The 25,118-nt window shown below is 40.5% G+C and overlaps 1 protein-coding gene across 12 annotated transcripts in view; it reads right to left on the reverse strand.

The window, feature by feature from the left end:
* Positions 1 to 3,272: 3,272 nt before the first annotated feature.
* NMS (neuromedin S) overlaps positions 3,273 to 25,118 on the reverse strand; it is a 48,246-nt gene continuing 26,400 nt past the window's right edge. For 3 of the 12 annotated variants that reach the window (XM_045077702.1, XM_045077703.1, XM_045077705.1), the window contains 10 exons: positions 13,426 to 13,574; positions 12,617 to 12,672; positions 12,272 to 12,310; positions 8,898 to 8,921; positions 8,745 to 8,798; positions 7,163 to 7,240; positions 6,053 to 6,171; positions 5,420 to 5,461; positions 4,304 to 4,353; positions 3,273 to 3,427 (listed from right to left, as the gene is read on the reverse strand). In XM_045077702.1, coding sequence (XP_044933637.1) covers positions 3,399 to 3,427; positions 4,304 to 4,353; positions 5,420 to 5,461; positions 6,053 to 6,171; positions 7,163 to 7,240; positions 8,745 to 8,798; positions 8,898 to 8,921; positions 12,272 to 12,310; positions 12,617 to 12,628 — 447 coding nt within the window. In that variant the 5' untranslated portion in view covers positions 12,629 to 12,672; positions 13,426 to 13,574 and the 3' untranslated portion in view covers positions 3,273 to 3,398. Of the gene's footprint in view, positions 3,428 to 4,303; positions 4,354 to 5,419; positions 5,462 to 6,052; positions 6,172 to 7,162; positions 7,241 to 8,744; positions 8,799 to 8,897; positions 8,922 to 12,271; positions 12,311 to 12,616; positions 12,673 to 13,425; positions 13,575 to 15,213; positions 18,378 to 19,056; positions 20,370 to 25,118 lie in introns of those variants that run through there. The other 9 variants (XM_045077706.1, XM_045077707.1, XM_045077713.1 and 6 more) reach the window with 9 other exon arrangements.

The raw sequence follows: 25,118 nt of genomic DNA on the forward strand, positions 1-25,118 counted from the left end.
TTTTGCTCTAAGAAATCATGTGATCACTCATATCTGTGTCCTTGTGGACTTTGAAGACTTTCTCTGTTAAATAGGTATCAGGAAGGATAAGACTTATAGGCCCAAGAGCTGATTAAGATATAAATCCAGAAGGGTAAAATAAACACTGGGGCTAGTGTATTTCTTATATGAATATCTGAAGGCTTCAGGAAGGCAGCTATGAAACTGAAAAACTGGACAGCAATGTTTGTAATCATTGGAGTCAAGGCTGTGCAATGGAGGAGCCCATGACAAACTTTCAGCAATTTCATCAGGGCCCCATCTACTCTATAGATGTAGTGAAAAAAAGGTCCACATGCACCCCAATGTTCATGGTAGCAATGTCCACAATAGCCAAACTGTGAAAGGAGTCAAGATGCCCTTCAACAGTTGAGCGGATAAAGAAGATGTGGTCCATATATGCAAGGGAATATTACCAAGCCATCAGAAAGAATGAATACCCAACTTTTGCACCAACATAGATGGGACTGGAGGAGATTATGCTGAGTGAAATATGTCAAACAGACAAAGACAATTGTCATATGGTTTCACTTATTTGTGGAACATAAGGAATAGTATGGAGAACATTAGGAGAAGGAAGGGAAAAAATGAAGGGGGTCTGATCAGAGGTAGAGATGAACCATGAGAGATTATGGACTCCAGAAATCAAACTGAGGGTTTTAGAGGGGAGAGAAGCAATGTGGGATGGCTGAGCCCAGTGATGAGTATTAAGGAGGGCACATATTGCATGGGGCACTGGGTGTTATATGCAAACAGTGAATCATGGAACACTACATCAAAAATGAATGATGTACTATATGGTGACTAACATAACATAATAAAAAAAGTATTTAAAAAAAGAGTAAGGGTGAATAACAGTCAAAATTGAGATAATAGTGAACAGAGAAATATACATAAAGGGAACCTAGACAATTTATTCAAGAGAAAGGTCTAAAAAAAATCTATTCTTACTACGTTAAAGGAGAAAAATGACAAGATGAGAATCTCATCAGAAAGCTGGAAAATAATGAAATTAGCAAATATAAATTCTAGAACTGAAAAATATAATAACCAAAATTAAGAACTCAGCTGGTGGCTTTAATAATATAAGAGACACAGCTGAACAGAGATTAAGTGAACTGGAAGATAGATCAGAAGAAAATATCCAAAATGCATACCAGACTCATAGAACAATATGGAAGACCTATAGATTACAGTGAAAAGAACTAATATAAGTGTGACTGGAGAAAAAAGTAACAAACTGTGTGTCATTATCAGCGTTTAAAGAGTATTTGTGTAAGAGAAAAGAAAGGGAGAAGACAAGGCGGATAGGGCACAAAATGACAGAGGTAGTGATTAGAGTTAAACTGCACAACCAAGAGGAACATCTGGAGCCACCAGAGGCTAGAAAAGTTGAGAAAGGATTCTCCACTAAGGTCTTCAGAGGGAACATGGCCCTAATGATCCACTTAATGTTGGACTTTTGGCATTCCTTATAGGAATGTATAGGAATGTATTCCTATAAGGGAATACATTTCTGTTGCTTGAAGTCAATAAGCTTGAAAAACTTTGTCATGGAGGTCCTAGAAAACTAATATGAGACAGTAAAGTCAGAGTGAAGAAAGCAATTAGGCTTTTTTTTTTTTTAATATATTTTATTTATCTGAGAAAGAGAGAGAAAGAGAGAGCACAAGTAGGGGGAAGGGCAAAAGGAGATGTGGGGCTTGACCGCAGGACTCTGGGATTATGACCTGAGCCAAAGGAGGACACTTAACAAACTGAGCCACCCAGGTGCCCCAGAAATTAGTCTTTAATTGAAAAATGTGAACTTTGTTCTGGACATGCTTGACAGTAGCCTTGTAGCCATGAATAAGTCACTTGGCCTCTCTGGGCTGTTTTCCTTCGCAGCTCACAAGAAGGTGGGACTGAATGATCAGTGAGGCCTCTGCCCACTCCAAGGTCCTGGGAGTTCCTTTCAAATTCTTTTCTGGCTAGCCTCAGACCCCTGGTCTTCCTGAGGCTCTCAGGAGCCTGGGCAGTGGGCTGAGGCATGGCCTCTCCCTATAAAGTGACCATCAGGGCTTAGATGGCAGGCATTCTCCCTCTAGAGACCAACATTGGGCCTAGAACTCAGTCTTATTTGATGGGACACCTGGATAGACTGATATCATAAGTTTCCTTTTCATAGGATACCAGGCTGAAAATAGCCCAGCCCTGTACACAGGGAGAACAGTTTTCACTGTGTGGAAGCTGAAGCTTAAATCACAGTCTGCTTTATTCTCTGGACTTAGTGGCACTGGTGGAGTGTCACCAGTCACTACTGTGGGGGAAAGGAATGAGGTGATGACTGAGATTGCAGAGACTGTCTCCATCTCCCATCATGGGAGTCTGGCTTGGCAGAGAAGAATTTTAACTCAAACAGTGTTCCTTAGAAGCTGTGGCCCTCTTTGCCCACCCCTCACCCCCATAACCATCATCTTCCAGGCTGGCCCATGGCAGGCCTGTGCCAAGTGTATGATCCTCCACTGGGGTGGAATCAATTATAACTGATTGAGTGAAGAGGATCCTGGGGCTTGGTTTGGGGTAGAAACAGCCATCCTTGGCCACTTCAAAAGGTCGAGATTGTTCCTGCAGACTTATGCTGGAGTGCTGCACACCAGGGCTGTGCTCTGCTCACACCATTATGGAAGTGTGAGGTTGAGTCAAGGCGGTCTGTGCTTCTAGGCCCTAGGATGCGCCAGGTGGCCCAAGCTGCCCTGTTTCCTAGGGGGTCTGTAATTGTTATATGTTAACTTGGTACTGTAACCTCAAGTCCCTGGTCAGCAAACTAGAAGCAGCTGTCATTAGGGTAAGTCGCTCTGGTACAATTTGTGTCATAAAAATCATCTTTGAAGTGTCATTACAGCCAATGCTTATGGAGCAGTCACTGTGTACAACCCTGCTAAGGCCTTTCATAGATGGTCTTCTCCATCATCACAAAAATTAAGGGAAGGTACTATTTTTATCAACTCTATTTTACCGTGGAGGAGAATGAGCCACAGGGATGGGAAGTGACCAGCCCACAGTCCCCCAGCTAAAAGGTGAAAGAATCAGAACATGAAGCCTGCCAGTCTCTCCCTAGCCTGGGCTCTCAATTCTCAATAACAGCAAGATATCTGGGGCATTGTAAAACAATGCAACACAGCACATTTAATCAATATATAAATTAAATATATATTCTCCCTCCCACAAGACTTCCCAACAAGAAATGAAAATATTGTGTCCATGCTACTTTATTTTTTATACAACTGAATATTCTAGTGAATAAAGAGCAAGAGAATTATCTTTTATCTCTCACAGAAAGTTGACATGTGTTCAAAATAATCGCCCAATTTCTTTATCTAATCCAGTTTCTCTTTGCCACTGAATTCTGAAAGAGAAGAGAAAAATGCAGTGCTTAGATCAAATCATTATCAGAATCAAGAAAAGGCCTGTGGCCATGTTATTGTACAACATATTTTAAAATTATGCCTCAGTCTGACAAGTCATAAATGCCCCAAATCGGTACTTATTTATTTTTGCAGTATCTAATTGGGCCATTTAAGCTGAGTGCCATGGCCTCAGAGAACCTCTTCCCCAGCTTTCAGCTGTGGAGCTCTGTCTCCCAGCATCTGGACAGGTTTCTCAGGTACCCTGGCCTGCCCAGGCCCTGGCTGGTTAGGATCAGGCTCCAGGAGGGAGGCAGTGACACCTCCGAAGGAAAGCCACCTCATGTCCCTGGAACCACACCATCATGAGAGGGAGTGGAGGCCCAGAGCTGTCCTTGTACATGGACTTCACCTCCATAGGCCTGAAGACCAAGAATCCCCGCAGATTTAAACTCTGGGTCTCAGAACACTTTTGAATGGAGGGAGTAGCCTTGCCTCAGAGATGTTCCCACTCTAAGGTATTGCTCCTCCCCTGCCAAGCCTACCCAGGACGGGGTGTGCTTTTCCCTCATCAGAAGGGTCAGGTGAGACGTCCTGAGGATCAGCTGGGCCACATGGGGCTCTTACTCCCTCATAGCTCTTGCTGGAGACCCCTGCAAAGAGCCAGCAAGCAGGCAAAGGCTGCTTTGGTGTGCTCGGGACAGCTTCTACCAGACTGCGGTGGGGGTCTTTGTGGTGTGGAGCAGGAAAGGGAGGGTATGGAGGGCTTCTGACATTCCACGTGGCCCTCCTCCTTTTGAACTGCCACCCCTCTGGCTGCCTCTCCCTCCCCCTCGGTCAGACACGTTTTCTTGGAGAACAGTTCCAACGGCGCTGACCTCGGACTGTCCTACTGGGTGTTATCTTCAGTGTTTCTTCCGTTCCTTGGCTGGGGAGGAAAAAAAGGAGCAACTTACAAATACTGAGAAAAAACTGCCTGGAACCTGCTTCTGGGTTTCAGATCCTTCCTCAACTGGGCCCTAAGATCTTGTTCTCCCAGCTGGGATGTCAGCAGCGTCCTTGGGAGTTCACCTGGGAAGCCCTCGCCCAGGGGAAGTATGTAGGTCCCCTGTGGCAGAAAACCAGGACCCTTGCTGCTCCTCCAGCCCTGACACTGTCCCCTCCCCCACCCCTCCACCCCCCAGCCTCTGTTTATGTGGCACTATGGTCTTCAAACTGTTTATTACAGGACTTCTCACCCTGAAGACATCGTGGAGACCCACTGTTTCTCAAAGTACTTTCTAGAGAACAACCACTAATAGGTCACACAGGAGGCGGGGAGGTGGAAGAACTTCCATGATCAGACATGGAAGGAACTATGTTTCTCACAGCTTTCTCACACATGCTGGTGTATACTGTGAATCTCCAAGAGTGTTGGGTGCACTGTTTCACAAACTTGTCTGATCTTTGCAGAGTAATCTCTTAGCACCAGTGACCTGCAGAATACAGTTTGAAAGGCAGGAGTCCATCTAATTCATAGTCTGATTTTTTAGATGCAAACCCTTAAGGCTCTTAGGGGATAGAGCATAGCTAGTGAGTGGCAGATCACAAACTAAGACAGTTTCTGATTCTTTGACCTTTGCTTGAGGATCCAAAGGGAGGAGGAGAGGGTGGTGCCTATACTATTTGAGGGTATCTTGGACCTTCATGCTCAGGGACACAGACACCAATTCTGGTTGGCCCCCATGTCTGTCCATCAGCAGCATTCCTATCACCCAGTCATGCTCACAGAGCTCTAGTTCTCTCAGCCTATGTCCTTCTGAACCCTTTCTTCTATAAACATCAAGTTTCTAGGAGGAGACTTTGAAAGTCACTCCTAAGGAAAGGATGAGAAAGTCCCCATAATCATTCACCAGCTTGCCGTGGGGTGCTGGGCTGTGCTCATTCTGGAGGAATTCATAATTGCATGCCAGAAGGGAATTGGAGTTAAAAACAGAGAAAAAGGAATACTATACCCTGAAAAGGAAAAATGGTCGTCCCCAGGTGGCAGTGTGATCCTGCAACATAAAAATCAAACCATTATACAATCACTTTGTGCTCAAGTCTTCTGAAGATGTCATGACCGCAGGTTTCAAACTGTGGTCCCCAACCAAAAGCATCAGCGACACCTGAGACTTGGTTAAAAATGCAAATTCTCAGATCTCTACTGACTACCTGGAGTTGGGGCCCAGCCATCTGAATTTTATAAAAACGTCCTGAGGTACGGATGACTCATGGTCAACTTGGAGAGTCAATTGCTGGTAGACGGGGCTTACACACTTGCAGTACCTCTCCCCAAGTTTGTACAACGGCCATGTGGGCCCCTGAGTCACATAAAGCAAATCCTAGGGAACAGATGGGTCCAGGTGACTCATCTGCAAGGCTGGAGATGAAATATCAACAGCCAGAAGCATTGCCCAGTGAGTCCTCACTGCCTCAGCAAAGCTCAGGAAAACCTGCAAGTAAACGCTGAGACTCAGAGAAGATTTTCAGGGGGCATACTATGATACCAGCTCTTTCCTAAAGGGGTGACAAGATTACCCAGCTCCAAGCACTTCTCTTGCAGATTTGCAAGAGTTGGAGTTGGGTTCTCCACAGGTCTTCCATACCTTCTTGGTGAAATCCACTGCAGCAGTCCCTGAATCCTGTGAGTGAATGAGGCACAGGTTAATGTAACAGGAACCGCATCCCCCAGGCTTACTGTCAGTTGGCTGTGACCCCGTGCCTCCTGGTACCAGAAATCGGATGCAAAAAAGCAGTTAGGGAAGGGCTAACCATGTAGCCAATTATAATTGCCTGTTCTGGAAGACAGGCATGTTCTCTTGATTGAGGTACCATTTGTGTCCAGGACAATGGACACATTGGCTTGCTCTTCCCAACAGTGTCAACTTGAGATTGATGCCCCAGTACAGAGGTATGTCCTGGCAGCTTCCTAACAACGGATCAGACTCAATCTGGAAGGCTGCAGGCAGCAGCTGGATCAGACAAGACACACTGCTGCTGGTGCTTAAAATGACCAACCTATTTTCCAGGAACTGAGCAGTTTCCTTGGGGGGGTCTGGGGATTTTCAGAGCTAAAACTAGGAATGTTCTGGGCAAACTGGGATGAGTTTCAGCATTTGGAAGAAATGTTCTTTTTCTAAGAAATACTCTTTTCTTCCTTCCTTCCTTCCTTCCTTCCTTCCCTTTTGGGCTACAATGTAATAAAACTTCGATGGGCATTTCAATCAACTATACTTACTACTGAAGCTGGTAATTTCTAAAACCCAAAAACAAAACAAACAAACAAAGAACTATATTTAAAAGAAACAAAGTTCCGAGATAGGACAAAAGGACAGGTGGAGGAACAACGGAGAGCCCAGGGAATCACCAAGGCAATGTCCATGTCAAGAGGAAGAGAAATGGTCGGGGAAAGTGAAAAAACAGCATGGAAATGAAAAGGAAATGAATGGAAGATGAGAGCAGAAGAGAAGAGGATGTCTTTATCCTAGGGGCCTTCCTGGGCCTGCAGCCACTCTGTAGGGAACTGTGGCCCAAGGCTGGGCCAGCTCTCCTTTCCAAGGTGGAGGCTGAGATTCAAAGACAGCGTGCAAGTGAGCCCCACCCCCCCAGTCCCCAACCCAGTTCTCCCCTCCCCCAGCGCCCAGCGCCCACACGCATTTACCACTTAAAGTGAACTTGCGGTGGCATAAAAAGAAGGCCCAAGAGAAAGTACCTACGCGCTGTTGCAGAAATCTTTTCACCTTCCGGTTGGCGAGTTGCGCAGCCATGCGCATTAACGGGTGCACGGGAGGAAACTGCAACAGAGGGGGGGGGGCGGTTGGACGCCTGCCGGGTCTCAGCCCAGGCTATGCTGTCCTCTCCATGCCCTCCCTTAGACGGATTGGATGTCCAGAATAAAATCCATGTCCAAGCCTAAACTTGAAACTTAGGTTTTCACTAAAGAACGGCTTGCCTTTATAGCAGGTTACAATTCCAACTCATCACTTACAAATATTTCCTTAGACTGAATCAGATTTTTCTTTGCCTTCTCCCCAAGTATTCTGTCCTTCTAGGGTGGAGTGCACCGTCCTTTTTCGCTCCAGGCCTCTCTCCTAGTCCAGGGGAGGAAGTGGAAGGACAGCACCCCAAATGTGCTTTCCATAAGGTGTTTGCTTTTCCTGTCCCTGTCTGTGATTGTGGCACACATTCAGAAATACATACCTGTGTCTTACTCCCAGTTTATGTGAATCCTCCCTGAGTATTTTGGCTCAGAGTAAAGGTTCATTTGTGTCACAGAGTTTTTTTTCCCTTCCATTGTCTTTTCTCCTTTTATAGTGTCCTTGGCCCTTCCTGATACTATCCTCATCCTCACTTGGAATCCTCATTCCTAAACCTACACTACAGATGAGACTATGCCTCTTAGGGAAAAAACACTTTACTAGTATTTTTTTTAAGGTGTTCTTGAAGACTTGGAAAGCCTTGATTATGTAAATAAGTGACTTTCGAATGGTAGAATTTCAGTTACTGTAACAGAGCCCCTGAATTAAAAAATATTATTTTTTTAAAAGATTTTATTTATTTATTTGACAGGCAGAGGTTACAAGTAGGCAGAGAGGCAGGCAGAGAGAGAGAGGAAGAAGCAGGCTCCCCGCTGAGCAGAGAGCCCGATGTGGGGCTCGATCCCAGGACTCTGGGACCATGACCTGAGTTGAAGGAAGAGGCTTTAACCCACTGAGCCACCCAGGTGCCCCCCAAAATATTATTTTTTGACATTCCTAATATTCCTCAAGTCATACCCTGCAGAAATTCACTTACACACTCTGCTTCTGAGAGTAACTCAAGTTTCTAATAACAACAAGGTGACCCACATTATTCCCATAGCACATATACACAGTGATGGCTACAGAAGGTGCCCTTGCATGGATCACTATGTGGGATAGGGCACTTTACACATCACAAAGCACTTTTTAAAATAAAAATAAGGTAATATGATAAATGTAAATTGAGCTCAGTATTTATCAGGCCTTTCTCAAACATCTGTTAAAGTGCATAATAAAAAGTTACTCCTCACTTATTTTTCCTTTTCTGGAATATATGCTCTAACTTTTCAGATCTGTCAGCGTCTTACCACCTCCAGTGCAGACTGGGAGAGAGAGAATCCCTGAAGCCCCAGGAAAAAGCTCTTAGAAAGCTATTACATAGACAGTGTCTGCAAGCCCCCAGCTTTTCAGCTTATTCGCACATATTAATGAAGACAGGATAAAAGACAAGCAGACAAGAGTCACATTTACAGAAGGATGAGTATAGTAAAATACTGACCCCACTTTTAACTGGATGTATTGGCTTCTGAGTTCTGGAGTAGTGAAATAAAAACTGAGTTAAAAAAAAAAAAAGTTGAGTTTAGCACAACATTACTTGTTATCAACATGAAATTCATATGCCTGCATTGCCAGAGGACTGGGTGGTACTCACCCTTTTGTGTATGTCTTGATCATCCTAGAAAGAGAATTGTGAGGGTAAGTTACATGGAATTTTACTGAGGCAGGCAATTGATGAGGTTTTCAATACAAGTTACACCATGGACCTTATTGAATTTAATGGAATATTATGAAATAAATTGGCAGTCTAAAATGAAATCCAAACTTAATAAGACTATAGTTGATGCTGGGTCTTACAAAAGAGCAAGTTGCCAGCAATACATCATTATTTTCAGACTGAATCTAATTTTACCTTTCTAATCTTGGGGAGAAAAACATGCTCTGTAGTGGATAGAAGCAATCCCATAAGCAATTCCCAGATAACCATCAAAGAGTGGGAATAAAATTAATGATAGCAATTTTTAATTTTTTCCTGGGTGTACTTTAGAATTCAGGTTTTTGTTTTTGTTTCTGTTTTAGGGTTGGCTCAAATCGACCAAAGTCTCCCCCTGCAAAACAAAGCCTTCTACATGAACATCCACTCTTTTTGTAGAAAGCCTAACTCTTCTTTTCTAAATCCTTTTTAGAGCACCATCTTGCCCTTGTTTGCACAGATGACCGGTGGGGATGGTTGTATTTGCAGGATATTCTACTCCAGGATCCTATTGTGAAGAAGACATCTTACAAAACAATAAATCAGGTTTCCATGCCCGCATTTTGTAAAATTACTTGAGATGATTACTGTGAAAGATATTTTAAATAGGCTGATCTGGCTAATATAGATCATTCACATCTCAATCACACTGAAACATTTTTGAATCAGCTCACACTTCAATCAAGACAGAAATGAAATTGTTAATAACATTTTTAATTTGTGGCTGTTGATACAATTACATCATCTTATAAAATGTAAAGCTTCTATATGGGAAGCAGCCCATGCTTATGTATACTACACACACACACACACACACACACGCACACACCTGCCTTGTTGTGTGTGTGTGAGTGTATGTGTGTTTTCTGGACATGTATTGGGCAAACAATTGATTTTATGTACCATATTCATCAGCTTTATACTGTTATGTTTCAAGCCAAAAAATAACAAGGAATATGAAGATGCTTTTCCAGGTGCTCAAACTCCACATTTCATATGCACCTTCCTTGCTTCAGTTTTTTCTTTTTACAGAGAAAAAAAACATTTCAAAATGTACTTACCTATCTAGTTTATTATTTACTTCCCCAACAGAACTTAAGTTTCATGAGAGCAGATAGTTTTGTCTGTTTTGATCAGCACTGAACCTTTAGCACTGAACACACGGCATGCTCTCAATAAGTATTTATCTTTGAACGGATGAATAGAACTGCATTGACAAGAATCTATTGCTCCCTTTCCTATCTAAAGTTCTGATCTCACCAGAAACATAAAACAGAAGACTTTTTGCAGGTGCCATTATTAGTAGAATGTAACTCTGCTTTCTGAATTGCTTAAAGATAAAAGTGCCCTGGAGGCACAAACCTGGCTTTTCTGGATCCCAGAATGGGAAGTGGACTTAGAGCCCAGGTAGCTCATCTGGACGTGGAATAGATGAGGGAACCAGAGTTCCAGGAGAGGAAGTGACAGGACAAATGCCCTATTTTAATGCAGTGGCAAGACCAGGAAGAGCCACAATGTCTCTGATAATTGATGTAAAATATTGATAGTTTTGTTCACTGAACAACTTTTTGCTCTTCTATAACTGAAAATGATAAAGAGGTCCAGCTTTACGAAAATGGAGAAAGTGGAAAGAAATTCATTTCAGGTGAGCCCTTGCACTTGGGGAAACCCACATGTGACAGCTACACTTCCACTTCTTCTGCTTTGCAGGGGACACCCTCCCAGCCTTCATGTGAGGGACAGGGAAGCCTATCCTGTGTGATGTGAAGAGGCAGTAGCAAAGAGATGGAAAACTTTGAATCTTTGCCCTAAAGTTTTGCTCTGGGTAGCAAGGCTGTAAAGATTAGTTTTAAAGATAAGAGATGACAACCCTCTTCAGACATGTGCATAAGGATAAACTGAAAATAAGAAGAAATAGGCATGATATACTTATGAGGTTGAAGAGAGAAAGTAAGGGCACCTGGGCAACTCAGTCCATTAAGCTCAGGTTATGATCTCAGCCAGACTCATGGGATCGAGCCCTGCATCAGGCTCCTGGCTCAGTGGGCAGCCTGCTTCTTCCTTTCCCTCTGCTGCTCCCCCTGCTTGTGCTCTCTCAATCTCTCTCAAATAAATAAATAAAATCTTTCAAAAAATTTAAAAAGAGAGAGAAAGTAATGTTCGAGACTAGAGAAATGGCCATTAGTTTTATCAGGGACAATGGTAGCAGCTGGTACTGGAGTGCTTTCATTTACTGTGTTCTAGACACTGTTGAAAACACTCCACAGAGATTCAAGCACTCAAACTCCACAATGACATTATGAGGCTAGTAAAACAATTATTCCCATAGGACAAATGGGGAAACCAAGACAAAGAGAGATTAAGAAACTTGCCAAAGCTAAGGAGATAGAGGTTTTGAACCCAAGTACTTTGGTTTTAGAGTCTGAGCTCCTAACACAGCCTGCAAAGATATTTTTGGCTACGGAAAAGCCTGTGCACAGTTACAAGGGCCTGGTGCATTTGGAGAATAATGAAAAGTTCAATGTGGCCAGGATGCAGTATGCTGTGGCTTGGGAGAGGGGAAGGAGAAAGAAAAGATATAGCTCAAGGTGAAAACATTAGAAACATGAAAACATTCGGTTTATGCTTCAGAATCATGGACTCCATCCTAAGACCACCCTCTTGCACTTTTGATTGAATCAACATTTTTGTTGATTTTTGTATCAACTTTGTATCCATGGAAACATTTCTGTTGTGGTTACTATCACTGTTAGGTCCTTTACATGAGATCTACTGTTTTTGAAGAACTATTATATTATAGTGTATCAATCTGTAACGTATGTCACGATATGTCACAACATACATAATTAATGTAATTACACATATATACATTATAATGATAATTGTAAGAATATACACGAACTACCCATAGTTTATAGTATTTTGTATTTGAGAGATTCACTTGTTATTTACTAAAATTGCATTCTTATCCACTTACTTAGACACACACACAGATTTCTCCTGTAAGCAGCAAAAAAGTATGCTTTTATTACAGATATCAATTATAGTATAAACATGTTCACTTACAACTAAAAGAATTATTACATGGGGGCACCTGGGTTGCTCAGTCAGTTAAGTGCCTGACTCTTAATTTTGGCTCAGGTCATGATCTCAGCACCCCCTATTAACAGGGGTCCTGACTCTCTTTCTCTCTCTCTCAAATAAATAAATAAATCTTTTTAAAAAATAAAGATAAAAAGAAAAGAATTATTACATATATATTATTTTTCTTTTACCTTAGGTTGCCTAGAAAGAGCTGCCCAATATGCCAGCCGCTAAAGAAAAATACGAAGAATGAATCAAAGGTTAGTATAAATTCCTTAGTCAATAGCAATCTATTAAAACACACATAAAATTCTAAAATTGCCCCATTTATGAACTTTGCAATATCTTCTCATACAATGCCAGTGAAATTCAACACAACTCTCAGGATGCCTTAAATGAGGTCATGAAAATGGCAACATGAGTTCCTGCTGCATCCAAGAATCTGATCCTAAAATCATTTCAAGTGAACATTATCCACAAGATATTCTCAAGGCCAAGACTAAATAAAAAATCTCACATCACTAAACAGCATGTACCTCAAGCTGCATGATATCCAAGCCATCTGGGGGATCAGCTAGAGGTCGAGGAAATCCTATTGTGAGAAATCATAAAAGTATTAATGGGGGGGAGTCATAGCATTAGTTTTTAAATTTTCATCATGAAAAACCTATAGAGATTCTAAAAATACAGTATTTTTTTAAAGATTTTATTCATTTATTTGACAGAGATCACAGGTAGGCAGAGAGGCAGGCAGAGAGAGAGAGGAGGAAGCAGGCTCCCCACTGAGCAGAGGCGAGGCTCGATCCCAGGACCCTGGGACCATGTCCTGAGCAGAAGGCAGAGGCTTTAACCTACCGACCCACCCAGGCGCCCTCAAAATACAGTATTTTTTAAAGGATTTACACAGAAAACACACTTTTACCTACCAACAGTAAATTGAGATTTGTACCAAAATTAATGAAAAACAGTGTTTTTTTATTTATCAGGAGTTAGCAGTATAAGAGTTAGTAACTCCAGAAAAAGGGAAAAGACACCTGGGTACAATATAATTTGTATTTTGATGCAATTTATGAAGATAGACTATCAGGAAATGTGGGCGCCTCGGTGGGCTCAGTGGGTTGGGCCTCTGCCTTTGGCTCAGGTCATGATCTCAGGGTCCTGGGATCCAGCCCTGCATTGGGCTCTCTGCTCAGCGGGGAGCCTGCTGCCCCTCTCTCTCTCTGCCTGCCTCCCTGCCTACTTGTGATCTCTGTCAAATAAATAAAATCTTTAAAAAAAAAAAGAAAGTATGTGCATCAAAATCACTCTTGTAACTTTTAAGAAATACAGATACTCATCTCTTTACCTCATCAGACTCTTCAGGGGTAGATTCTGGGTAAGGGTGTTACCAGCACACAGTGGCACCCTATGCCAGTCAATCTTTAGCTGACTTAAATGAAGTCTTCCTCTCATTGGTGCATGACACAACACTTGGGAGAATAGCTAATACAGCAACTGAAGGAATAAATTGGATAGATGAAATTAAATGGGATAAATGCAAACCCCTGAACTTAGATTTTTAAAATGTAGGACAGGCTCAAGATTAGTATAGATCTAAAATACTGATATTTTACTTCTTGAAATCTCTCTAGGAGCCAAGAAAAAGCTGAGGCAATCTTGTGCTATACAGAAATAATAGTATCCAACTTTGAAAGGTGATAATCCTACTTGAAATGATAGAATATGTAGTTGAGTTAGAGGTACTAAGAATAGTCCTCTTTGGCAAAGAGGAAAATTAGGACATGCATGCTAACTGCCTTCAGTTATTTTGAGAACTGTCATAAATACAAGATATTAGTACTCTTCTGTATTCCCAAAGGATAGAACTAGGGCTAATGGTTAGAGGTTACATGTAATCAGATTTTAGTTTAGTGTAAAGAAAATTTTGATGATTAGAGCCATTCAAAAATGCAAAGTAATTTGAACGAATCTTATAAGGATTTATTAAGAGGTTCTGTGTTAACAGTACAATCATAAGACCGTAGGGACCTACTCTTGGGAAACATAAAATCAAGTAGGAAAAAGGGGAAGTGGATATAAATATATAGACAGATAAAAATTAATAACAAATTCCCAAAAGTGTAACACAAACAGATTCTACTGGACCCCAGAAGAGGCAGCTACTTGTTCTCTAAGTTTGGTAGTGAGTTGGGTATCACAGAAAGTAATCAAATAGGGAAATCACAGATCCCTGCTCTCCATGAAAGGTTAAATGATTTCCAAGGTTCTTTACAATGCCTAGGTTTTGTGGTTACACTACAGAACATAGCAAAACAAACATACTGTTTAAAAATATTTTCTGTTTGAATATATTTTCAAAGATTTTTCTACACCCCTAGATCAAATTTCTAATGGCAAAATCTGAAATTCTGAAATAGTTACTGCTTCCAATTGGAGCTACCATTACATACTTCCCTGCATCATTTGGCAAATTACCTTGAAATGGGTAGCACATTCCAACAACTGACTCCACACCCCACCCTTCCCTTGTCCCCTGCAATCATACTGATTCTTAGAAGCTAATGAAGCAACACCCCTGTCTAGTCAGCACCTCGGACAGCGGCCACACCCAGGAAGATTCTGGGTCTCTGACGGTCTTTTGGGGATCCTGCCTCCAGGAAGCCCACAGAAAGGCTATGAAAATACTCCTTTTTTCCCTGTTTCTGCTTCCTCCCCACCCCTTTCCAACTGTCCCTCAGTCCTCAGTCTTTGGGTCTGTAAATACTGTTTCACTGTCTCTGTTCTCCTCTCGTCAGAATTCCCAGAGTATAAATGGCTAAGACATTGGGGTCCCAAATCATATCCCTCACAGTTTCAGTGACACATCTTTGGGACAGCCCTGAGTCAAGAATTGTTTGAAGAAAGTTCCACAAGGGAAAGTTTTCTCTTTTGGTAAAAGGCTGCAGCATCTAATTCTGTCCACCCTTTCTTAAAGATTAGAGACAAATGAGAAGCCATTTCAAAAGGGTGGAAATGGGGGTAGGTGAGGGGATTATGTTTGACTCCCTCCAGAACTTCCCTGAAGGATCAAGGTCTGTCTCAGTCTTCCTGAGAGCTCAGGCTAGATGGGAGTCTGATGAAGGGGTCCCCTTACCTGAAGAGGGAATCTGTACCATGCAGAAGCAATAGATGGCCAAGATGGAAGGGAATTGAGGAATAAAGTGCTTCATCTTCAAAGCCCAGTTTCTCTTTGTTGACCACAGATGTAGTCTGCTAGGCCAGGAGTTGGAGCATTTCCTGAAGTTTCATAGGCAGAGGCAACACTCTGCCCTGCTTCTGATCAGGCCCAGTGGAAAAGGTACCTTTATTTGCAATGCCTTGGAACCCATTGGCTGAGCACCAATCAGTTTTGCACAGAAGGACCCTGGCTTTCTCATAAATGTCACGCTGGGCCCTTATTTGTAGAATAATATCCTCCTGGTGTAGGCATTGTACAGAGTCATCTTTTTCAATCCAGCAATAAAAATAAAAAGTGGAGAGTCATAATTGTTATTCTATAGTGGTTTGAGAAAAAGCCGGAAAGGCTTTTTCTCTTTTTTTAATCAAAGAACTGGACATAAATCTATATACTCTTGCATGATGAAGTCTTATTTCCTAAGAAGCTATTTATTTTCCACCATTAACAAAGGATATTTTAGTCTTTGGTTCATCTGAGAACAAAATTTGGAGTCCTAGATATAATATTACAAGAAATTCAAACATTCACATAGATTTTTTAAAAATCATGGTTGGAAATTAGACTCCTTGAGGCAGACTAATTTCCATGAACAAGTTAAATATTTCAAATTATATCAGTATGCAAGAAAATATGACAGTGTTTATTAGTAATAATAATATTTCATCTACTGAGCTCCTATTTAGGATTTCATATAAGTTATTTCATGTACTTCTCATAGAAAATCCATAAGGAATGTATTATTATCCTAAATTTATGAATGGGAAAATTGAGGATGAGAGACAACAAGGAACTTGCCAAGGTCATCAAGCCATAAAGGATGCAGAGCAGGGATTTAGACATAAGGGTATCTGAGCCCAGTCATGTCTGTAAAAGTCTGGGATTTTAGTCAATGTGCTCATTTTTTTGTAGTAAGACCTCCCTTGACAGAGAATTCACTCAATCTATAGATCACTTTGCATGGTTTGGACATTTTAACAATAGGGTATTATGCTAAGTGAAATAAGTTAGACACAGATAAAGACTATATAATTTCACTTATATGTGAAATCTATAAAACAAAACAAACAAACATGTTACAACAACAAAACCCAGAAACAGATAGACATAAATACAGAGAACAACCTGGGGTTGCCAGAAGGAAGGAGGGTGAAGCAATAAAAGGGAATTAAGAGGCACAAACTTCCAGTTACAAAATAAGTAAGTCATAGGATAAAAAGCATAGCATAAGGAATACAGGGAATAATATTATATTATAATTTTATTACATAATATTATAATAATGTCATATGGTGACAGATGGTACCATAGTACCATAGTGAACATTGTGTAAGATAAAAAGCTGTCAATTCACTACGTTGTATACCTGAAACTAAAATAATATTGTGTGTCAACTCTACTTCAATAATAAAAAAGTTTTAAAGAGTCTCCTTGTGATTGGATATGGATTAGAAAGGAGAAATAATGAAGTCTTCTTTCTTGCAGAAAGGGTAACCTATATAAGGCATATATCAAGTATCCTTTTATCATCATGAGTATCTTTAATTTTTGCTCTTTTAAGGATTAGGAGGTAACTAACAATTGTTGAAAGTTTACAATGTGCTTAAAACACATTAATCCTTTACCTAAGTCATCTTATATCATTTTTTTCAATGAATGAAAGTTTTAAGAATAATTTTCAGTGGGAGTTGCTCAGAGTAGACTGTTTGTGACTTAAAATGTGGTATTTTGCCAAAAATTTCTAATTCATAAGGGAGTAGGAATTATAAACTACTGTGTCACCATAATATTTCACCTATTTCCTTGAGATAGCAAGAAACTGAGATTTGCTTATTCCAGCATTTACCACTTTAGTTCAAGGAGAATAACGTAAGGTCTTCAAATACCAGGAAGGGATGATGTCTTTGTATTGAAGAGGGTGCACCCACTGTGCAACTGCAAATCTTTACTAAATGAATAGGAAAACATGAATGACTGTTTTTTTTTTTAACATAAACCACTTATCTGTACGGTATTAAACACAATTACTTATGGACATTTTAGACACAACACACACATAATAACAAAGTTTTGTGGCAGTTTTACTGTCAATCAATAAGTATTTTTTAATTTTGGTCTGTCTCTTCCATGAACTAGGTACTCTATGCACAAACATATCTTTTTCAAATAAACCTATGTGATAGCTCTTATTTATATCAAATTGATTTTGTTTCTTTTGCACATTTTGCCCACATTATTTCTCAGATATTCAATAGAAAATAAAAATATTATTTTTTAAACCATTTTTTAGAAGATTTTTTTTCTAAGTAATCCTTACATTCAATGTGGGGCTCAAACTCACAACCCCAAGATCAAGAGTCACATATGTCGCCACTGAGTTGGCCAGTCACCCCTAAAAATATTATTTTTAATGTTAATTCAGAAATGGGATTATAATGATATCCCAGAAATGGAGTATGTTGAAGCTCTGATCCCTCGTGTGATTGTATTTGGAGATTTGGCCTTTAAGGAGATAATTAATATCGCCTTTAAGGAGATAATTAATATCTCCTTTAAGGAGATAATTAAGGTAAAATGAAGCATAAGGATGGGACTACTCTGTGAGAACTCGTGTCTTTGTAAGAAGAGGAAGAGAAATACCAGAGCTCGCTCTCTAAGCGCACACAGAGAAGGGGCGAGGAGAGGATGGTGAGAAGGCATTGTCTGTATGCTGAGGAGTGAGGGCTCATCAAAAACAATCTTGTTGGCACCTTCATCTGGGACTTCCAGGCTCCAAACTATGAGAAAATATATTTTGTTGTTTAAGCCACCAGACTGTAGTCTTCAGTTATGACAGCCTGAGCTAATATGAACACACAGGGGGTTTTTAGCAAATTCAGTATCAGAAAAAAAAAAAGTAAAATAATGAAATGAAAGGTAAAATAAAAATAAGAAACTCTCATGGTTTTAAATGATATGATTATCTACCCAGAAAATCCAAAGGAATCAAGTGGCAAATTCTTAGAATGAATGAGTTTACCAAAATGGTCAAATTTAAAGAAAACTATTTTCAGGATTAATTTTCTCAAACATGAGCAAAAATAAATTTTAAAATGTATTAGACAGGGGGAGGAGGGTTTGGAGAGGGTGGTGGGGTTATGGACATTGGGGAGGGTATGTGCTATGGTTAGTGCTGTGAAGTGTGTAAACCTTGCGATTCACATACCTGTATCCCTGAGGCTAATAATACATGATATGTTTACAAAAAAATTTTTAAATAAAATAAAATGTATTAGAAAATGTAAATAGCTTTAAAAAACCATGTAATTCAGAGAACTAAGTCAATGAATAAGAATGCAATATATTAAAAAAGAAAACCGTAACATTTTACCAAAGGACATAGGAAATACGTGAAAAGGCATATCATGATCATTGACAACAAGAGTTAAGGTTGTTAGAAGTTCAACTGATAGCAAATTAATCTATAAACTTAATGGAAGCCTTATGAAAATTCCAGAATGACTTTTTCATGGAATTTTAACTGACTCTGAAATTATTTTGAGAGAGAAAATACTTAAGAATACTTAAAACATTTTTGAAAAGTATATTTTGACAATATCAAAACATACTATAAAGCAGTATGTTACATTGTAGTGCCCTTTTGTTACTGATCTGGTAACAGGCTACTAAGTAGATCAATGGAACAGAATAGAGTCTTGAAGCAGATCATCTAAATGCAGAGTGGAGGTGGTATTTCAAATCAGTGCAAAATGATTTAACTACCTTAAATGGTGTTTAGAACATTTGGCCATCCAGTCGACAAAAATATTCACAATTTCACACTATAAAGTCAAATAAATTTCAGAGGATTAATGAATTAAACCCAACACAACCACACATACATATAGATACTTACATAAAATTCTGTCTTAGAAAGAGAGTATATTTATGGTTGGGAAACTGCTCTTGAGCAAAATTTAAAATAGGGAAGCCATTAAGAAAAAGAGTGATACATTTTATTATATTTTTAAAATGTCTATGAAAAAGATAACCCTTATAAGCCAAGAAAAGACAGAGTAGGGGAAGTATACAACAACTATAGAGATACTTACAATACAGTAATAGAGGGGAGATGGAGAGAAGGAGGCAGGCACAACCTAAATGTCTGGCATAGAGCAAATGATGAACTGTAGAATATCCAGAAATTCATGAAATCTAGAAATTCATGTAACTCTTAAAAAGAAGAAGATGGATCTTTATGCATTGACAAGTCAAACTCTTTGTAACATAGTGAGTAAAGAAAAAAAGTTATTAGAACTACATACTATATGGTCTAGTATCAGTTTGCTTCTGCTCATAATACAACCAGTCTCCACACTTAGTTGTTTAGAACAACCATTTATTTAGCTCAAAATTACGCAGGTCAGTAATTTGGACTGGACCCAGCTAGGTAATTCTTACGGTTTGGCCAGGGCTCTGCTAATCTCAGGTGGGCTCACTTAGACCCTTATATTCATCTGGTAGATAGACTAGAGCATCTGGGACCTCTTTCCATGTGGTCTTCTGGTCTCCAGATGGCTAGTCCGGGTTTGTTCCCATGCTGGTTTCTGAGTTCCAAGACAGTGACAGTAGAAGCTATGAAGCCTCTGGGTTTGGAACTAACAAAACATCACATTATATTGGTCAAAAAAACTGCATTATATTGGTGAAAGCAAGTCACAAGGCTAGCTGGATTCAAGGGGTGGGGGAAAAAAAACTCCATCTCTCAATGGACGTAGCTGAAAAGTATACAGCCAATTTTGCAATCTATAGATCTCCACTTCTGTACACATGTTTTTCAAAATAGCCCATGCAATTCCACGAATGCATATGTTGGTAACACAAAGAAAAAGGGTCAGGATGTCACAAAGACACACAAATAGCAGTGGCTCTAGAGAAATGGGATTGTGAGGGGGTCATATAAACCTTTTACATTATCTGCACTTTTGAATTATCACACTGGCTATCTGTGAATTACCTGTATGAGTAAAACTAAATTTTAAAAATATAATAAACTTCGGGGTGCCTGGGTGGCTCAGTGGGTTAAGCCTCTGTCTTCAGCTCAAGTTGAGATGTCAGGGCCCTGGGATGAGTCTTGCATTGGGCTCTCTGCTCAGCGAGGAGCCTGTTTCTTCCCCGCCCCCTGCTTGATTCTCTGCCTACTTGTGATCTCTGTCAAATAAATAAATAAAATCTTAAAAAAAATAAAAATAAACTCCAAACACTATTATATTATTTCGTATTTAAACTTCTGAACTTACATATATGAAAAAGCAACTTTCTTTTAATTATTTTTATTGTGTTATGTTAGTCACCATAACAGTACATCATTAGTTTTTGATGTAGTGTTCCATGATTCATTGTCTGGGTATAACACCCAGTGCTCCATGCAATCCATACCCTCTTTAATACCCACCACTGGGGATGCCTGGGTGGCTCAGTGGGTTAAAGCCTCTGCCTTCGGCTCAGGTCATAATCCCAGGATCCTGGGATCAAGACCCACATCAGGGTCTCTGCTCAGCAGGGAGCCTGCTTCCTCCTCTCTCTCTGCCTGCCTCTCCGCCTACTTGTGATCTCTGCCTGTCAAATAAGTAAGTAAAATCTTAAAAAAAAAGAAAAATACCCACTACTGGCTTAACTCATCCCACAACCCCTTCCAACCCCCCACCTGCTCCCCACCCCCGCCTTCTAAAACCCTCAGTTTATTTCCTGGAGTCCATAGTCTCTCGTGGTTTGTTCTTTATTTCATTACATTTATTTTTCCAAAGTCTGTCCTTTGTTAGGCATTATTGAAAAGGTTGCAACCAGCGGATTTGTCAGTTCCAAGCCAACTTAATGAGGTATCTTTTTTTTTTTTTTAAATACATGAACTCACCATGGGGAGCTCCCACACCATTTGAAACAAAACTGAAGGCCGAGAATTACACTAAAAATTCCTCTACTTCCCACATCAAATTAGCTCCCACTTTGTAAATGGTTATTACAAAAAAACTCAGCAGGCGTTTAAGGAACTAGACTTTAATCTGTAGGCTATTTTGAAGAAATGTAATTTCAAAATTGATTATAAGTTTCTGTGTTCAAAACATAACTTCCTGAGTTCTTCAGTGGATTCCAACGTCCTTCGAGAACCCTCTGAGACTACAGCAAGTGAAGATGCAAGTAGGCAGATTAACGTTTAAGGGCTTCTATCCCTAGCAGGGTTTCACAGAAAGTAGTGACAGGTATATTTGAGGGGCGGGCTGTTAAATTCCCAAAAAGCTGTCTGGTGATGGAAAAGGCCAGCCTCCCACATCTGTTAGCCCCGTTCCCACTCATCTGAATGGACCCTCTCTTGTCCTCCCAGCTTCTGAGCCTATATCCTGTCCTCTTCTCCTGGCTTTTACATGCTTTTCTGGTGGGCTACTTAGTGGAGGCAGGGGATGGGAGAGCTGTGTAACCTCAGGAGAACCAGGGTATGCTATTGGACCAGATGCGTGAAAGTAAGAACCATAGCTTTACTTACTGTATATTTTCCTTTGCCTAAAGAGTTAGAAACCTACAAAATAAACTCTCTTCCCAGCTGGCTTCCTGGTAGTTTAGAGGATGGGAGAAGCTTGGAAGACAGAAGGGAGAGCCATTTTTTTTTTTTTTTCTGCTTTGGGTGACGCTCCCAGCAGAGACAGCTCTCCAGGGCTCCACAAGCACCCACAAGCAGCAGCACTTACACATGACTTCACACTCCTGTGGTCCTGTGGTGTAAAGAGAGTGTGTGCCCCTGGCTTCCTGGAGAGAAGGAGAAGTGATAATTGAAACAGCAGTTCTCGTAGAGACCCCATTAATCTTAGTGACCAAGGAACATAGGCTCTGTGAACACCATTTTTCTTTGTGTTCCTCCAACCCTAGGGGTAAACAGGGGCTCTCTGCAGTTTCTAATCTCTGGGTAATGTTGCCACTTTTCAATTCCAGCCTCCTTTTGAGATTATTTATTTACAGTTTTATTGAGCTATATCACGTGTATTTAAACTGTATCATCTGATGAACTTTAATATAAGTATATGCTGTGATACCATCATCACAATAAAAATAACACGTTATTTCTCATGCTCCAAAAGTTTCTCATGCTCCTTTGTAGTCTCTCCCTCTTCTGACCCCACCACAGATCTGTCTTCTGTCACCATTGCTTGTGTTTTCTAGAATTTTATATAAACAGATTCATACAGTATATGCTGCTTCTTTTTAATTTAAATTTTTTAATCAGCATAATTAAACTGACCCATGTTGCATATTTTAATCATTCATTCATTCATTTTTTTGTTGCTGGACAGTATTCTGTTTATTCTATTGTATATATGTATCACAGTTTGTATTTCCATTCACCAATTTTTTTTTCCCCAAGGAAGAGAGCATGTACCTGCAGAGGTGGGGGCAGAAGGAGAATGAGAGAGAAGATCTTAAGCAGGTTCCATACCCAGCATGGAGCCCCATATGGGGCTCAATCTCATGACCCTAAGATCATGACCTGAGCTGAAATCAAGAGTTGGACATTCAGCAGACTGAGCCACGCAGGCATCCCTTCATTCACCTTTTGATGGACATTTGTTTGTTTCCAGTTTTGAGCTATTACTAAAAATAAAGCTATTTTGAGCTATTACTAAAATAAATAAAGCTGCTATGATCATTTGTGTATGAGTCTGTGTACGAATATCTGCTTTCATTTCTCTTAGGGAAATACCTAAGTGTGTTTAGATTATTAGGGTATTAGATTATTAGTGTATTAGATTATAGGGTAGTAATAAGTCTCACTCTTTAAGAAATAGCAAAGTAAAAAAAAAAGAAAGAATGGAAGAAAGAAGGAAAGAAAAAAAGAGAGAAAGAGCAAAGTAATTTCCATAGTTGTATTATTTTCATTTCCACCAGCAGTACATGAGAATTCCAGTTGCTCTAGATCCTTGTCAGCCCTTGATATGGTTACTATTTTTAACTTTAGCCATTCTACTCCTCCCAACACTTTTGTAACCAACTCCCTAAATTAACTTCCTCTGTTATTGATACTTATCGTGATGTCTTTTTTTCCCTGGTTGGGTGCAGGTTCAATATAAAAATGAAGTGACTCCACACTCAATATGTATTAAATGAATGAATGAATGAAAAACTTATTGAGAGGAAAGCTCTCAGGACTATGAAAGGATGAAAAATCAAGTATAATGTCTAGGATGAAGTGAGCATATGAAGGCTCTTTTTGAGGTGAAGGCACAGGAGGGAAGCAAGAATCTCTAGCAAACACATAGGGGGAAGGTCCAGAGGTATCCGATGGGAAACATTTAACAGAAAAGAATAAATTGCTAGTGTTTAAAAATAGAGACCAAATAATGGAAGAGTATAGATGAGAATCAGTAATTTAGCAAGCAAGAGAGGGTAACTAGGAATGGCAATCAATAGAAAAGACAATGGCTTATGTTGAGTGGAGCTCTATATAAGGATAGATTTGAATAAGAAGGAGGGGTTTCATGGGGGCCAATTAAAATAACTGAATATAAGAAAACATAAACAAGCAGCCCACATGTCCCAGCAAAACCTCAGGAGATCAGAACAGTAAATCTGATGGTGACATAGTCCCTGGCTCTAGTGGCTCTCCCAGCCTGTGTCTTCTGCACAGGTGCCTGGGGTGGGTGGGTGGTGGGATGAGTCAGTTTGCTGTGGGCAGGCACACAGGTTCATCTAGCCTGATGTTTCAGGAGCTGGAGAAGGAAGGACTACCAGAGCGGGAAAGAAGGGATGACTCTTGTTTGGAACATAGAGCAACCTGAAACAGTGCCTCCTCTTAACTGCTCAATTTATTAGTTGATCCCACTGCCTTGTCTGTCAATGGCATCTGGGACAATAAGAGTCACTCACTCACTCATTCATTCTTTTCTTTACGCATTTACTGAGCTCCAACACTATGCCAGGTACCAGGGATAGGAAGATGAGTGAGAAAGACTGAGCTCAAGGAGGTCATGGCATAGCAGGAAAGGCAAACACATCAATAATTTCCTAGGAGAACCCTAGAGAAGGGTTTCCATTACAGGGGAAGCAGAGAAGATGCCACAGTGGAGTTGGTTTTGACAGGCGGTTTGAAAGTCGAGAGTTTGCCAAGCAGAGCAGGCAGAAGAGGGGGTAGTATCATAGGTACATAGGTGGGAAAATAACAGGCAAAAGTGAAGTTTGGTGTATCCAGGGGCTGGGACAGAAGCATGGTTGGTAGCTAGAGTAGGAGGAGCGATAGCTGTGGCATCTTTTGGAAGGTTCTCATGACAATGACAAAGGTATTAAGGGAAACAGAAGGAAGGGTGCAAACTTATAGAGAGAGTAAGAAATGAATGGTGTCATTTTTATAAGCTAACTTTCTCCCTCTGCAAGCAGAGTGCCTACTACCAGCTGGGTACCTCTGATGTTAGAACTTGGCCTCACTTCTGATAGAGAAGGGAAGCGAGAAAAAGAGAATCACACTGGTTAGAGACATGGAATGCTGTACTGGAGAGCCCAATATGCCATTTCAGGAGTGGGCTGTACGGTGGACATCTCAGGAAGTTATCAAGGGTTAAAAGCAGGGGTTGTGGGATCTGACCCATCTGTGGTTACAGAGAGATGCTTACGTGGAAATCTATCAGGAAGCATCTGCAAGTGAAAAATAGTGAGCACCAGACCCAAGGTAGCGTCAGCAGGAACAGAAAGGAGGGGGAGGACTCAGACATTTTAACTGGAGAACTGGCAAGAATAGGGGATGATTATCTGGAGGCTAAAGGAAAGGAAGGAGCTAGAGAAGCCTCCAAGGGGTCAGGTCTGTG

This window comes from Mustela putorius, unplaced genomic scaffold (genome assembly GCF_011764305.1).
Source record: "Mustela putorius furo isolate JIRA1106 unplaced genomic scaffold, ASM1176430v1.1 tig00000224_pilon_pilon_pilon, whole genome shotgun sequence".
In the NCBI taxonomy this organism is placed as follows: Eukaryota; Metazoa; Chordata; class Mammalia; order Carnivora; family Mustelidae; genus Mustela; species Mustela putorius.